The sequence below is a fragment of the Protopterus annectens genome, chromosome 9.part0 (assembly GCF_019279795.1).
Source record: "Protopterus annectens isolate FY-2018-M chromosome 9.part0, PAN1.0, whole genome shotgun sequence".
Taxonomy (NCBI): Eukaryota; Metazoa; Chordata; order Ceratodontiformes; family Protopteridae; genus Protopterus; species Protopterus annectens.
Genome location: NC_056743.1, coordinates 1,841,272,108 through 1,841,288,130, shown reverse-complemented (window position 1 = coordinate 1,841,288,130; position 16,023 = coordinate 1,841,272,108). Strand labels below are relative to the sequence as shown.

Here is a 16,023-nt window from a genome sequence, read left to right as displayed (position 1 = left end):
GCCTGTCAAAGTAGATTCTTCTCAGACAGCAGTTTTTGAAACAAAGTCCAGCATTTATTTGCCCATTTGTTACTTTAGGTAGGAATGATTTTTTAATTGGGCTTAACTGCAGGCTTAGTTCAAGTCCTTGACCCTGCCAGTTCTTTCTGGCAAAGGGGGGGGGGGGGATTATTTGCTAATTTTCATTGCACATGAAAATTTATAGGTAGTCTCTTAATCTTCTCTCCTCAGGTTTCCGATTTGAGTTTAACTTTTGGAATAATTTTCCATTTCTGAAACCATACCCAGAGTGAATCTTTCTGTGGGAACACTGGTTTATTGCAAGTGGAATTTCCTGACCCACCTACTGTTCCAGCTTTGGAGGAAGTATTTAAAGCCTTTAACATGCATAATAGCCAGCCTACTGCCCCTAAGAAAGCTAAGTTCTCAAATTTAATTGTACAACTCTAGATCAGATCTTTGGTAAGCCCAGCTGCTGCCAAGCATACCTCTTGAAAATGAAGAATGCTTTTTCCCAAGTCTGAAGAAAAAGCATCTTTATGTGATCTTGTATGTCCAGTAGTTAAGTATTTGAAAACGTACTTGTGATTCAGCTGATGGCACTTCAGAGCTGCTGCCACTAGAACTGTTGCTTGGTTGTGTAATCTGTCTTCTGAAGATGGAAAAAAAACAGATTGAATTCTCTTTTGGATAGGAGGTAAAATTTCGTCTTTGAACCATCTGCTGCAGAGATCTTTGTGTGATGGAGGAGGAAGCTGATTCCGAGAGTGCATTAGACTTTTGCAGACTTTCTGGATTGTCTCCAACAAAAAACAAAATAAGCAGACACAACAAGCTCCACAATGGCAAGAGGGGTTCTAAAATGAGTATCCCCCTAGAAACGAGGATAATTCTGTTCAAAATCCCTCCCACCCTTTAACATTAATTTCCCAAAATGTGGCCCACCACTGTCTTTAGCAACCGATAACCTTGGGTAAATGAGTTCGGAGTCATTTGACAGGGATGCATAATAGCAGCAGTGTGAATTTCTCCCTCCTTTTAAGGGGATTTCTCATTCACTAGATTGCTTTTTTTTTACCTCCTGTCATTTAACATCTGCTAATTGCTGTGCCAAAGGAAAGCTTAGTGGAGACCAGTCCTAGATATTTCATTTTTAGAACAGTTTGACTGTTCCAAAGTTCAAAATTCTTCTTTACGACCGGTTTCTTTTCATTCCCAATTTACATTTTTTTGCCCTTAAATTTAAAAGAGGCTTATCACATTTCTGTAGCACCAGATTTCAAATGTTAATTAAATATCTGGATCACTCCTTTTTTTTTTCTCCTCTGCATTACCCTTTGGGGTTCTCCTTCTGAAAAGGGTATTTACAAAGCATCTTGGTCCACTGATAGCCTACTGCAGATAGATGCAAGACATTCACATTTTTTCTTATTTAGCTGCTGCTTTTGAGTCATTTTTGAAGAGTCTGGAATATCTCTTGGATATCACCTGCACATACTGGGGATTCAGGAAAATGTCCAACAGTATTGTATAACTCCTCGTGATATTTTCACATGAAGTTCAATGGAACCAAAAAAGTATGTTTCTAGAATCATCCCCTGACATGAGATTCCTGTTTTGGAGTTGGAGAAGAGGGAGACCAGTTTAATCTGAATCCAGGTCTCATTCCCTTCAGAGCCAGCACAGTCCAACTATAGATGTCGGACTTTGTTTTGGTTATGTGTCTTCTTTTACAAAGCCTCTGCACCTCGCACGTAAAAAAGATGTTGGCAGTCATAAATGCTCTCCACTTTAGGATGGTAGACTGAGGAGCTGTTGCGTTGTAAAATGGGGGTAGTTTTCTGTGCCTGAAAAATCCTTTGTTTTGATATTGCATAGACATTAGTCTTGTTTTGCTTCTGCAAGTGTTATGCAATTCAGTGTAGGATACCCCAGTCTACTGGGGTGTTGGAACTTTTATGGGAACCAGGTTTTTCCCCAAAGGGAGTGTTTTCTCTTTAGGGAGGGTGACTTGGTTAAATGCTTTAAATTCTTTTTAAAGGGGAAGTGACCCCTGTTTAGTAGGGGGTTGTTTTGAAATGTGGGGGGTGTGACATCCCTCCTCTGGACCAGTGATCAAGGACCCTCAATCCTAATCACTGACACTGGTGGGGACTGTTCATGGTGAGAACAATGCACAGTATTTTCAGATGCAGCTCTCTGCACAATTTCCCACAAGAGCACACTGGGAATGCACAATCCAGTGCTGGGACTGGGCTTTCTCTCCAGGCCCCAAATAAGACTCCCCACTGACCACTACAGAGTGGAGTCATTAGCTGGCTGTTGCAAACAAAGTCCTTCACTCTGGGAAATCTGTGCCGTGTCCCTTTTGAAAACACACACCACACTGCACCGCCTACTACAAAGTTCAAGGTCTTCAAATTTGAGACAAAGTCCCCTATCTCATGATGCACCTAGAGTTGCCTCTGATCTGTTTGCCACTGCAACAGATTAGAGGTTCTCGCTAGCTTGGGCCAGTAAAAATCTTACTCTATTTTTCAATTTTGATATTTTCTTAAGTTTTGTAGTTACTTGGTTAAGCTATTACAGCTTTCTGTGTAGTTTCCCCTTCCCTTGGTGTGCATCTTTTCATAGATATTTGGCCTTTGTTTTTTCTTAATACTAGTTAAATTCTAGTATTTAAGTGACTTTTTCTTAGAACTATTTGTATTTTAGTGTGTGATTAAGTGACCTTTTTGTCACTGCTTTATAATTATTAGAGAAAGTTAATTAGTGTAACAATAGTATATAGCTTTTGTTTGCATTTGACTGTCAACTTGATATTTTTCTGCTTAGTTTGTGTGACCTTTTAGCCGTAGTTTAAAGGGGTTGTCATTTATATTTTGGCCTGTATTTTAGGAGGGCTTGTATTTTAATTGTTGGGCGTGTAACTTTTTGTCAGCACCCTAATTACATTGTGCAGAAAATGTCCCAGACAGTCATGTCAACTGTGTTTGTTTAGGAGCATTACATTTGCAAGAAACCTGCTCCATATGCCATTCTTTTTCCTCTAGGGTTCTCCACGAGAGAAAAAGCAAACTTATTGGCAGGGGTTTACTGAAACCTTCTTTCCAGGAGGCTGAGTGACCAGGATGGATCCAGTAAGTCCTCCAGTGTCTTCAAAGACTTCCACTGAATCAGTCTTTGACATCTGCTTCACAGGTCTCGGAGCAGACTGTCTTATCTTTTCGGAGCCAGTCCCCAGTTTTGGAACCGGTATCTGAAATGCCAAAATCTCCATTGTTGGTCTGTACCACCTTCGGTCCATTCATCTGTCTTCCATTAGCCTTTCTGATTTTGGATGTGGATCATGTGCTGCAGAAGCTTTTACAGGCACCAGCCTTTGCTTAATTTTTATCCGCTCCAACCCAAGCAGCTTTGGAGCTTAAGACCATTTTGCCAGCTACTACTCTTCCTCCTCTGAGCAATAGTGGTCCTTTAGAGCCAGAGGAGTCTTTGTTAATCGTAGAGCCTTTGGAGTAGACACCTGCTCCAGTGTCTTTGGCTCAGTTTACTCTGACGTCCTCTGTCCAACCTCTGGTTGGGTCTGGGGAGAATAGTCTGACAGACTCTGCCTCTCAGGGCTTTGGCTCTGAGCTCTGCTCCTACCTCTGGCTTGGAGCCCACTGTCTCAGTGCTGGGGGTATCTGACTGTTTCCTCTGATCATCAGTCTCTCTGCATCAGAGCAGAGGGGCCTTCGAAGTCATGAGGACAGTTATGTCTCCTAAGACATCTTCAACCTCTGGTCTGGTTTCTTCCTCCCCTAAAGCACCTGTCTGCACAGATCCTTGCCAAGTGTAGAGACCCAGAGCCTCGGGAAGCCCCATTGGGTGGCCCATGCTCTTCAGAGACCTCACCAGAGCCTCACTGTTCCCATCAAGAGTTTGTAAGAGGAAACCTCTAGACTCCCCACAGGAGTCCCTGACATCTGATACTGACTTGGATGAATCTGAAGGGTCCCCATGGTCCCCCTATGAGGATCTTTTTAGCTGAGATACTAGAAATCCTTGGGCAGGGGGGTGACTGGCAGTCCTAATCCTATTTGAAGACGAGTTGGCTCTTCTGAAGGCTTTCTGGTCTCTGCCCTTTGAGCTTTTGCAGCTGGTCTCACGAAGGGCATGGGAGTCTCTGGACACCATGGAGCTTGTCCCTAGGAGGCCTAATAAATTTCTGTGCTCCCAAAGACTACCCTTTTCTGACCAAGGGTGTGCCAGTTGATGCCATGGTGGTGGCAGCCACCAAAAAGGAAATTTCAGAAACTTACTCTTCTATCCATTCTAACAGATTACAGGATCCTGGATAGATATGGGAAGCACACTTACAGTTCAGTGACTTTAGCACTGCATTAGCTCAACTACTTAACCCATTTTACGAGACTGCAGAGATCTCCTTAAAGAGCTGGGAGATGCTCTTTAGGGTACAGTAGCTGCAGGAGCTTCAGATAAAGTTGCTTCCCAACTTGCTACCCTCACCTCCATAGTTGATTCACCCATGTGCCTAATTTTGTACGAAGCAGATGGAATGAGCAAGGCAGCATGTCTCTCAGACTCTCCTGGATGCGCTTGTGTTCCTTTGTGGAGCCTTTAAAGTCATCCTTGTTTGGGCCCAAAGTTAAGGAAACTTTGACCAGGTGGGAGCAGGAAGGAGACTGTCTGCAGTCTCCACCCCAACCAGACCCTACCCCAATGGTCAAAGGGGAGGAAAGATGTGGTTCCAAAAAGCCCAAGGAGCCTTTCAGGATGCATGTGGTGAACCCCCCCCTCCAGGGGCAGAGGGGACAATAATGGAAGATCTCTTTGTGGCAGAGGGGGTCTGCAAAACCAGGGAGACAAGATCACTTCTTTGGGAAGCCCTACCAGCGCTCCTGAAAGGAGGCCAGACTGTCTTACTGTGGAGGCAGTTGGGGGTCACTTTCTTTGTACCCAGCTGTCATTTATTTTGAGCCAGGCATCTGGGTACAATGATATTTCCAGAGGATACTTCATTCCTTCCATCACACCCCCTCCGCCGAGATTCTTTAGCCTGAGGTCTAATATAGTTCCAGTCCCCTGCCTTTGTTGGAACTAAACAAATCTGTCAAAGAAGTTTCGGATGGTTATGCTTCAGTCGATACTTCTCTTTTTAAGAAAAGACAATTGGCTGTGCTCTATCTCCAGGATGCGTGCTACCACACAAAAATGGCCAGACCATCCAAAGATCATCTGCACTTCCTGTTGGGAGCCAATCACTACCAATTTCGAGCCCTGCCCTTTGGTCTCATTACAGCCCCCAGAGTGCACCAAATGCATGGCAGTGGGCACGATTCACCAGAGATTTTAGGATATCTGGTGTTTCTGTACCTAGACTATTTGGCTTCTCACTGTCACCACCAGGCATCAACTCATTCAAGCCAGAGACACCACTCTGTCACTCTGCAGCCAGCTGGGCATTGCAATAAATTCAGAAAAATCTGCCTTGTCGCCATCGCAACATACCATTTTTTATCTGAGCAGAATTGGACACTACCGCCACTCCGACGTCCAGTAGAAAAAGTCTTACTACTCTGTTAGCAGGTCCGCAATCTGATATCCAAAAACAAGGCTCTGCCATCAGAAGTTCTGCACTATTAGGCATGATGGCAGCTGCAATTCTGGCCATACTGCTGGGTCGCATGCATATGCAGTTTCTGCAATGGCTGTTCACGCAATGGTCTTAAGAGCTCCCCATGTCTCACTTTATCCCTAACTCTTGCAAAAAGGATCTTCAGTGGTTGACCTCTCCATGTCACGATAGGTAGTCCTTTTCTACCCCCACCAGCGGCCACAGTGACCACAGATGCTTCCCTGATGGGCTGTTCTTCCCTGAAAGTGCCCCACCCACCTTAAGGCTCATGGACTGATCAAGAGAGACATCTGCATATCAATGTCCTAGAGATGAGAGCAGTACTCTTAGCATTGCAATACTTGCATGACTCTTCCTCTGGGTACAATTGCGATTGAGACATCTCAGTGGTCTGGTACTGGTCTGGTACTTGAACAAACAAGGAGGAATCTGGTCATATCCCCTTTGTCGCGAGGCCCTAAGAGTATAACAGTGGGCTATATCTACCCAGCACTTTCTGTTAGCAATGCACATCCCAGGGAAATCCAACGTTATAGCAGACAAGCTGAGCAGAGCAATTTTGTTGCCTCATGAGTGATCCCTCAAACAGCAGACAGGATACAGCCTTTTGCCAGCCACATGAACACAAAATGCAGAAGCTACTTTGCCGATTGGCCTCTATGCATTAAAGTACTACAGAAAGCAAAAGCCCTGGAAAGGACCATCATTCCTAATAGCCTCTCATTGGCCTCATCAGATTTGGTTCCCTTTCTTTCGACTTCGTCTTTTGGAGAACCCCTGGATTCTGGACCCAGTTCCGGATCTTCTGACGCACTCTGGGGAACTTCATCTTCTCTGTAGTCCCTGAAGCTGACAGCTTGGCTGCTCCAATTCCCATCATAGCCCAGTTCCATAACCTTTCTAATGAGATGACGCAAGTTCTCTTATCCTCTCATAAATCCTCCGAGGAAGCTATATCAAATGGAAAATTATCTATATGGTCCTATCAAAGCAATATTGATCCTTATCAAATCAAAACAATAATGATCCCTATCAAGCCCTTATGGCTTGACTGATTTAACAAAGGAGCTGCAGCAGCAACAGTGTTCAACTTGCTGCCATTTCTAATTTTTATCTTGGATTTGAAGGATTGAACATTGACAAACTATCCAAAGCCTTTCTTCAAGGTATCTATCAGGCCACCTGTAAAATCCTCATATAACCCATGGAATCTAAACTTTTATGCTTTCGTGCATTATGCTTCCTCCATTTGAACAGACCTCGTGTGACCTCAAATTTTTATCATGGACTATCTTAGTAGCTATCACTTCTGCCTGCAGAGTGTCATGGCTTCAAGCCTTGTCTATTGAACCTTATTTGATTTTTTTTTTATGTGACTGTCTCTCACTTCGAACAAACCCCTCCTTTTTGCGTAAAGTTTGCACCGAAGCTAATCTTAATCAGATTACTGATTTGCCAGTTTTCCCTCAATCACTCCAATAATTTAGAATATATGCTGCACAAACTTTGTTCAGACAGCTCAGTTTCTGCTTGGATAGAAAAAAGATTGTAGGAAATCTGAACATCCTTTTTGTTTCCTTTTCAGACTCCAGGAAAGGTATGCCAGTGGCCAAAACAACTTTATCTGATTTGTATCAAATTTGCTTATTCAGCTGCCAATATGCCCTTACAACACAAAATTAAACTTTCTCAACCAGAGCCGTGCCTACATCCTCTGCCAGACTTCCTGTTGATAACATTTGTGCAGCAGCCACTTGGTCAAGACCTCATACCTTTATCACTCATTACAAAGTTGACATTGCCTCCTTTGGATCCACTGTCCTGAAAAACTTACTCCCGTGAGCCACCCGAGATGGTGCTTGGGACGCTGCCCATGTGTAAGAATGATGAGATAGAACTTCACAAAGTTATGCACTTACCATAAAATTCCATGTGAGTTGTTCATCTCGTCTTCATTCTTACTTCCCTCCATCCAACCCCCTCCTGAGCTTTTAGAACATGGGTACTGGATTCTTCTGGTTGCTCAACCCTTCTATAGTTTCTCTTATGGAGTGATAGAATGACATATGGTATTATATGCAGTAAACAAGATCTGAGGTAACTAGGTGCATCATGGGATAGGGACTTGGCCTCGAGCTATTTGAAGACCTGAAGCTTTGGTTCGGAGCCAATACTCTGCTCAGTTGGCCTACTACAATCTAAGAATGAAGGCGAGATGAACAACTCACATGGAACGTTATGGTAAGTACGCAACTTTTTACATAATCTGGAAGCTAAAACCATCCCAACACTTCCACCCTTCCTGCACAGACTAACCAGCCATTCTCTGGCTGCATTCAGACCTGTGAAATAAATGACTTGGTTTAGGCCATAAATATTTAATTGTGGGTTATTTTTCTTAAGATTAGCTAGCCTGAGCATAACATTTTCCTTTCCAGTATCTTCTGTTAAAATATACACTTCATTAGTTAAATACTTGTCAGACTGTCCAGCAGGACCCACTGTTAAACACCAGCAGCTTTGCAAAATTTTCAACAGAAGCAGTTATACAAATCAGTTTGATATTCAAATGACAATTCTTTTTAAAAACTCCAGCTGGCTATGCTGGGATATGTTCCACATGCACTGCCCCACACTCTGGCACAGATGGCACTACCTCACATCACTGGGTAAAACTTGTGAAATGCTATGAATGCAACTAGGGTCTAGTGGGTTAGTTTCAGCTTTTCCTGGTTAGGGGTTGCCACAGCAGAACTCCAGTCGGCTAATGATTGGCGGATTTTTTATGGGTGCAGAGGTGCCAGCTTGACACCCAACCTTCAGTGAAGGCACACCCATTCTATTCTACACATGTCTTTCAAATGCCACTCTACCGCGGGGAGGACATGCAGACTCCACACAAGGCGCTCCAGCTGAGAAACTAACGGGAGAACCTCTTACTGTGAGGCAACAATGCTACTGCTGCACCACCGCAGCTTAGGGTCTAGTCTGATAGCAACTACTATTGGTGGAAACTGAAGGGTGATCAAGGAACCGTGGAGTTTTTCAAAATTTTTTTGGTTGGTAGGGAGATTAACTGGTGTTCAATACTCAAAACCTCTCCGAATTATGCATAGAAGTGGTATAGGTGATACTTATGTCTCCTGTATTTACAGGTGAGTAGGCCCTCTGGGATGTGTCAGCATGGGTCCTGCAGGAGGCTGGTCAGACTGTTGTGGGATCTGATATTGTCCTTCAATGTAGGTATCCCATGATAAATACAACCGGGTGATAATTGCACATGCTGTTTCAATGGTAAATGTTTGTATATGCAATATATTGAGAAATGCAGTATAGTCATACGAGTTTTGCAATGGTAAATGTTTGTACGTGCAATATATTGAGAAATGCAGTATAGTCATACGAGTTTTGCAAGCACCAAGTTTTTTTTGAACTATGATTATATGTATTTGTCAGAGTGGTTACTGACTAATTCTTTCAATTTTAGCACTGTTACTACCTGGGGGACTTCTGGTACAAGGAGATATAATAAAGGTAGGCTTTTGTTTTTAAGACATTCTCTCTTCCTATTTTGTTTTTTTATTGCAGATGGTCCAGAATCCAGAGACTGGTCACACCCGAATTTGGCCTATTAACTGACGTAAATTTGGAATACTATTTGCTTTATTATGGCACCCCAAGTATTTTGGGTTCTATAACATTTTAATGATGGGAATGTAAAAAGGTAGAATAAGGATCTGTAGAATGCAGTACACAGTTGCATAATGAGAGCATAATATGAAAGTCTTGTGATGGGGAGATAATTGGTGATAGACCAGTTTGCTTTGTTATTGCCAAAAACTTTCAGTATATATTGGCAGTCCTTTGCTGAATATTCCCTTGACACTGTCACTATAATTTGTAGAGTTTGAGGTGCTTTTTGCAAAACTCAAGTCTCCCATAAAGGTTTGAGCTGATTATCCTGGAAACTACATCATGCATATTTAAGGAAAGTTTAGTATTTTTAGAGACCTAAACAGAGTTTGGATTCCTGTATTGATGGGAAGGATTATGAATATATTGACATTTGTAAAAAGATTTGACTTATGATTTACTGCTCAAGATTTTTATAAAAGGCTGTGAAATCTGCAATGTTATTTAGGCTACTGTGAATATAACTTTACTGCTGGGCATCAATGATGTGCTAGTTTAGTGTGTGCATCTCTGCTAATGAACTAAGACACCTAGCTCAGATCTGGATGTATGTAGTTTTGACCACTGTTTGGAATGTGCGTACTGTGCTCTTTAGTTGTCACTTTAAAAACCTGTTTTATATATAAAAGCAGAATTGTTCAACACTGTGGGTCATGCCTCTCAGTGCAAGAAACCTGGGCAAAGTGAGAAATAATGGGGGGCAAAGGCACAAAATGGGTACAAATTTTAAATATTGCTCCTAATAACTTTGAAAGGTGCTAGAATTACATTTTACATCACTGGGTATTTTCTGAAGAATATGAAGACTAAACTCATGTCTAGTATTTGACTTCAATCCTCAATTGGTTAGAAAATCACAAATTGAGTAACTGAAGAGAAATCTGGGCAGTTGAGAGGTATGATCTGGGTACTGGTTACAAGCAGAACATTCATTTAAATGATTCCAATTAGTCTTCTCTTTGCTGTCGGAAGTCAATTTTCACCAAATCCCCTAACTTATATTCAACACTTCATGGGGACTGTTTTTCCACTGGGAACTTGGCTTCTCATGTAGGTGGTTGGTGATGAGGACTGGAGCCATGTAGCAGAGGTTACCTATGCAGTTTGAGTTTTCATTAACTTATCCCTGAAGCCATGACTGTAATACTCACTGCAATTGTCTGCTGTTGAGCTTGCTTGGTGAACCCATGCACATGACCAGTCCATGTGTAGTAGCAGCTGGTCCATGGAGGGGTCAGCCAGGCAGCAGACTGGGTTTTTCTTTTTCCTGGGATGGATCGGCCTGTATAGTGTCTCAGGTGGGTTCTTCAGAAGCCATGCTACCTTCTGATTTTGGATTGCATTGTGTGGCATCTTCCTGCACTGTGGAGCTGGCTTAGTGTTGGTCTTGTTTTGTTGCTTCCCTAAGGCTGGTTGTGGGGGAAAAACATTGTGGTCTACAGTCAAGATATTCTGACATTTGTGGGGTGGCTGAGCTGCTGTTAAATTCTGATGCCTGTCCAGTTGCTAGGTGCATGTTTTCCCTTAATTTTCCTGAAAGCAAATGCTGCTGTATGCCTTATTCCTGATGCATCTTGGCAGTACATGGCTTATGTCCACTTCTAGTTAATGATTTGCTAAATTGCAGGATGTCTGAATCTCACCATCTCTGACTCTGCTTGGCTTTGCTTCACTGGGCATCATGGCTTGGTAATCTATCAAGTTTTTCAAAACCTCATCATGCAGTGGCATGGGGAATCTTGTAGCATATCGTACACTTATAACTTGTTTCCTCTGAAATAGTGAGAAATATGGATGGTTAACCAATAAGTTATTGGTGTTGAACTCTCTACACTTGAATCACAGTGACTTGATCAAATGATGCCCTACACATTTGCATCTGACATTCAGTGCCACGCATTTCAATTTGATTGTTTTACTGATTATCTTTTGTGACCTTGAACTTGTTTTGACTTCAGAACATTTTCTTTTTCTGAATGGCAGTTTGTCATAAATCAATTTTGGATTCCTGTTTTAGAATGTGGTGATTTTACCCATTTTGAGTATAACTCAGTTTTTTTAGCTCCTTAATTCAATAAAGGTGTTGTCACTTAAGACATGACATTTTATTAAAATATTAACGTTCCCAGTTACAAACACTGTACATTGCACTCTAGGATTTAAGCAATGTTGGATTAATCAACTTTCCCTTAAACCTCAATCCTCAAAAACATTCTGCGTGTACTGTTCCCACAATTTCATTTTTTTGTATGTAATTTGTTCCTTTCCCTTTTATAAAGATCCCACTTCCAGGTTCTGTTCAGTTGGTTTAGACGTAGACTTTCTAGTAATTAGAAGTGCAATAAATCACTTTAAAGTTTTTACATGTCCTAGGTTTTATGCATTTTGTGAATGTAACGTTGGATGAATTTACTAGTACATGGTCTTTTAAGCATATTTAAAGTATATGAATGATTTAGTTTTAGTTCTGATGAAGTCTCCATGAATTAAGAGATGAAAGTGCTCAACTGTTGAATTATTTGTGGAATAAAGTGAAATTAATTCCAGCCTTTCATCTTTGCCTATTCCGGTGGGGTACTGGTTACTGCGACTGCACAAAGGATTTGTTTATTGGTTTGTTTTATTCTTGGTTCCAGTTTGTGGTTCATTGTGTGATGTCCTCTGGAGTTGTAGCAGCAGCTGACAAATCTATTCCTGATCCCTAATAATTGGAAAATGCATTGTTGCAGAAAATTGGCTAACTGCTAAGATTCCGGGTTGGTCTGCTTCCCAATCATACAGGGATGTATATATGTCTGGTAATGGAAGTTTGGGACGCCTACTAATGCAACACTCACCTATACAAGTATTCCCATTGCATATTTCAACTATCTACACTTTCAATTATGGAAGGCAAACGCATTTGATTTAAACAAACATATCTGATGGTGATGTGACTAGGTCAAATTACAATGTTGCAGACCAATTCAGTTTTGAGAACTCCTTTCCTTCTAAAAATTAGAGAACCGCTACCTGTTAAAGAACATTGCTGCAATTATAGTGCCCAAGGGTCTCCATTTATGGAGATTTCACAATGGGGTACAGAAAGGGACAATTATAATCGGGAGCTAATTTAGATTTCAGCATAGATTTCATAATGTCAACGCCAGCTCTTAAGCATAATCAACAAATAGAGCAGCTGTCAGGGGAATTTGATTGGGTTAAACAATTCATTACTGAATGCACTATTACGAAGCTAATTATAGCAACATATTTAAAGTGGACAATGTATGTAATGGTATTTTGTAGCAGAAAATTCTAAAATGTCTATGGCTCATGAATAAAATAAGGGTTTAGCATATCCTAATTCTCCTATGGAGAAGCAGAATAGAATAACTATGCATAAAGAGGTTATAACTAATTCTACAGAAACAGTAGCCCCTTTGGAGTACAATGGTGTTAGAAGATCTGAAAGAATCCAAAACAAATGCAGCAGGATTTTGTAGAGTTGAAAGAGGGGAATTTTGAGATGGGGGCTAGAATGAAACAATTAAGCACAGGAACAGATGACCGTAGCTGGAGATGGTATACGAGTATCCAAAACTGGTAAAGAGCTTTCTTGGTGGTGACTTTAACTTCATATAAAAACATTGTCCCATTTTATCCAAGGCTTTTATATCTGCAAGGACAGCATGGGTAGCTGGCTGCTTAATTGATTTTAATATCCAAGTCTGGCCTTACCACTTCCTAGCAGTGGTTGCTGCAGTTTGGCAGCCTTGCAGAAATCCAGTATTTTAACCCCCCTCAACCAGAGTTCATTTATTTGAAAAAATGTGAAGCCGTGATTGTCACTTTTCAAGCTGGTCAGCAAGAAGTATTTATCTACCTTGAGTCCAAGTGTTTTGAAAGAAATTTGTGGTGATCAAACGATAAGGGTCATGAAACAAGACAAGGGAGGTGGGCTAGTAATTGTGCATAATGAGGATTCTATTCATAGTATGAACACCTTAATGGATGAAATGAGATTTCTTATGCCAGAATTGACAAGTTGTTAATGGAGGGTCATTTAACACATATTTTTGGAGAATACAGAATCAGTTGCTGGGATTTTCGGTATTCCAAAAATTCTTAAATCTTAACTAAGACCTACAGTGGATTCAAATAGATGCAAAACACACTGCATTGACAAATTTATGAATGTAATGGTGAAAGGGCCTTCAAACGTTATTTCAGATCTGCAGAGATGCTTGGAAATGTCTTGCTAAGATTAAGTTGGAATTTAGTGAGAATTTTCACATTAGCTGTTAATCTTTATTTTGTTATACATCACAAAGAAGGGTTGCAGTGCTTCGAGATGTTTGAAATGGGTGATTTTATCATATAGTTGATAGCCACTAATCTTATGGATTTGGCATTAATGAATAATTTCCTGTACTTTGAGGGGAAACTTTTTACAGAGTGTATCTGTGTGGACATAGCAGAATGTAGCCCCAGTTTTGTGAATTTGGTTATGGCCTATTGGGAGTCTGAGTACATATTTAAGTGGTTTTGAAAGTTCATACTACACACTTTCTAGATGACACTTATTTTATGGACAGGTGGTGAGGATGGACTCATTGAATTTGTTACATTTTAAGTTTTCCCATCGGTACAACATGGAGAGGATTGCATTTTTGGATGAGGAACTGGCCAAAAATGTACAGCAGAGATGGTTTACATCAAACATGCATAGGAAGTAGACCTTCTCCATATATTTGCACTATGGAAGCTGGCATCCAAGGCAACAAAACACAAGGCCATGGTAAAAGGCCTGTTGAGATCATCAGCCAGGATGATATTTAATGAATTTATTTTTAAAGGAATGTGTGTAGCATAGATGTTTTTGAAAAGGGTTACCCCAAGGACTTCTGGTAGAAATTAAGGAGATCCTATATGAGGACTTCAGGAGTACCTAACCCCTTAACTAGGTAGGCTCAAGATCACTTGATCAGGGCTATAAATTTCACAACAGGTGATGGTAACAGCAATAATGTCATGCAATGGAAGTTTCAACCTTTCTTTGGACAGTTACAAAATATTTGAAGTCCTCAAAGCTGGACAATATGTGGGGGACAAACTGTCTGATGTATAGTAAGATTAGATAATTTGGTAGAAAGGCAGAAAATAGACCTTTGGGTATGTTTAAATCTGGTCACTGTTGCCAATATGACTAAGGATAGCACCAACATTGAGAATTTATAAAATAACTGGTCATTTATACTAGTGAATCCACCAGGGTGGTATATTTTGCATATTGCAAAATTATGTTGCGTTTTATGTGGGGGGGGGAGACTAGTAGGAAACTTGAGTGAGCATTTGAGTAATAAGTGTAAGAATGCAATTTATTATAGGCATATTTTAGAATGTTAAACACATTCTTAGTTTTGTGCTTCTAGAACAGCAAAAAGGACCAGAGGTTTCACTACTGAGATACTGATAAGCATCTCAAGTGTGAGATAAAATGGCAACTAATTCTTCTGTGGACTTGATGAATACTGCTCAATTAATTTGGTGTTATTAAAACAATTAGTGTAATGAATCATGGTATGATTTTATAAGGTTTTTACATGCCCTAGGTTTTACTGTGTATTAGTTTGAATGGAACATTAGGGATTGAATTAATGGTGTATAAGGACCGATTAGTAGGTAAACATTTTTATTGGTTACAAAGCAGCAAATGATCTTAAGCATATTTAATGTATGATTTAGTTTTTGTTCTGATGAAGTATCTCAATTAGGAGACCAAAGCATTTTAACTGTTCAGTTTGTGGAATGAAGTGGTGAAATTCTGGCCTTTCATCTTTGCCGATTCTGATGGAGTACTGGTTACTGCTGCTGCACTAGGATTCATTTTCCTTTATCCCTTTCCCTTTGGATATACTCGGATACGGATTTCTGATTGGAAGGCAGCCTACAGTCTGAATGTAGTCTTGGCTTCTTCCCATTCTATTAGTTCCCCTTCTACTTATTTGCTTCCAATACCTTGGTTACTTTGTCAGTTTTCTCCAGTAAATTCCAGCCCTCTTGCCAATTCTGTTTACCCGTAATGTTCAGTTTGACTGTAACGTGCATGGTCAAACTGCACACAACTCAGTAAAAGTGGCAGTCTTTAATGAATCACGTAAAATTAAAGTGAAAATGAGTGCTTTTGTCCCTGTGAGTATGACTTCATCAAAAGTGTGACTTCATCAGAATAAGGAAGGTTTACATTTTAATTTATAAACTAGTATTTAGTGGTTGTTGGTACAAAGCTTTACCATATTTGCATGCTGTATGTTTAAAACAATTGTTTCTTGGTGACATGATTCATTTTCCTTAGGAGGTGTTGATTCTTGCTTTTTCTGAAATCCCACTTTTCGCAGGGGCAGAAGTGCTCTGTGTAACTTAATTAAGTTTTGTGAGGAGTGCCACTCTCAATGGAATTGGTTGACCCTGCACTTGATCAGTTTGTATGGTTCTTGGTTTGATTAACCCTGATCATTGCAGGTGTCATGGAGTCCCTTTATCACTTCCCTTTGCTTCCAGTTCCTAACGGGCACACGGAGTTAGCTAATTTCCAGCATGAGCTTTCCATTTTGAAGGGTGACCTAACTAAACTGAGATGTTTTCCCAAGTTATGGTAGGGCAAAACCTGCCACCACGTACTGCATTAATGCAAGTGCCATGTTTGG

General features: G+C 40.8%; 1 protein-coding gene across 1 annotated transcript in view; it reads left to right on the top strand.

Moving 5' to 3' along the window:
- LOC122810799 (high choriolytic enzyme 2-like) overlaps positions 1–16,023 on the top strand; it is a 171,744-nt gene that overhangs the window by 62,998 nt on the left and 92,723 nt on the right. Inside the window, exon 3 of the mRNA XM_044082360.1 lies at positions 9,129–9,175. Coding sequence (XP_043938295.1) covers positions 9,129–9,175 — 47 coding nt within the window. The remainder of the gene's footprint in view (positions 1–9,128; positions 9,176–16,023) is intronic.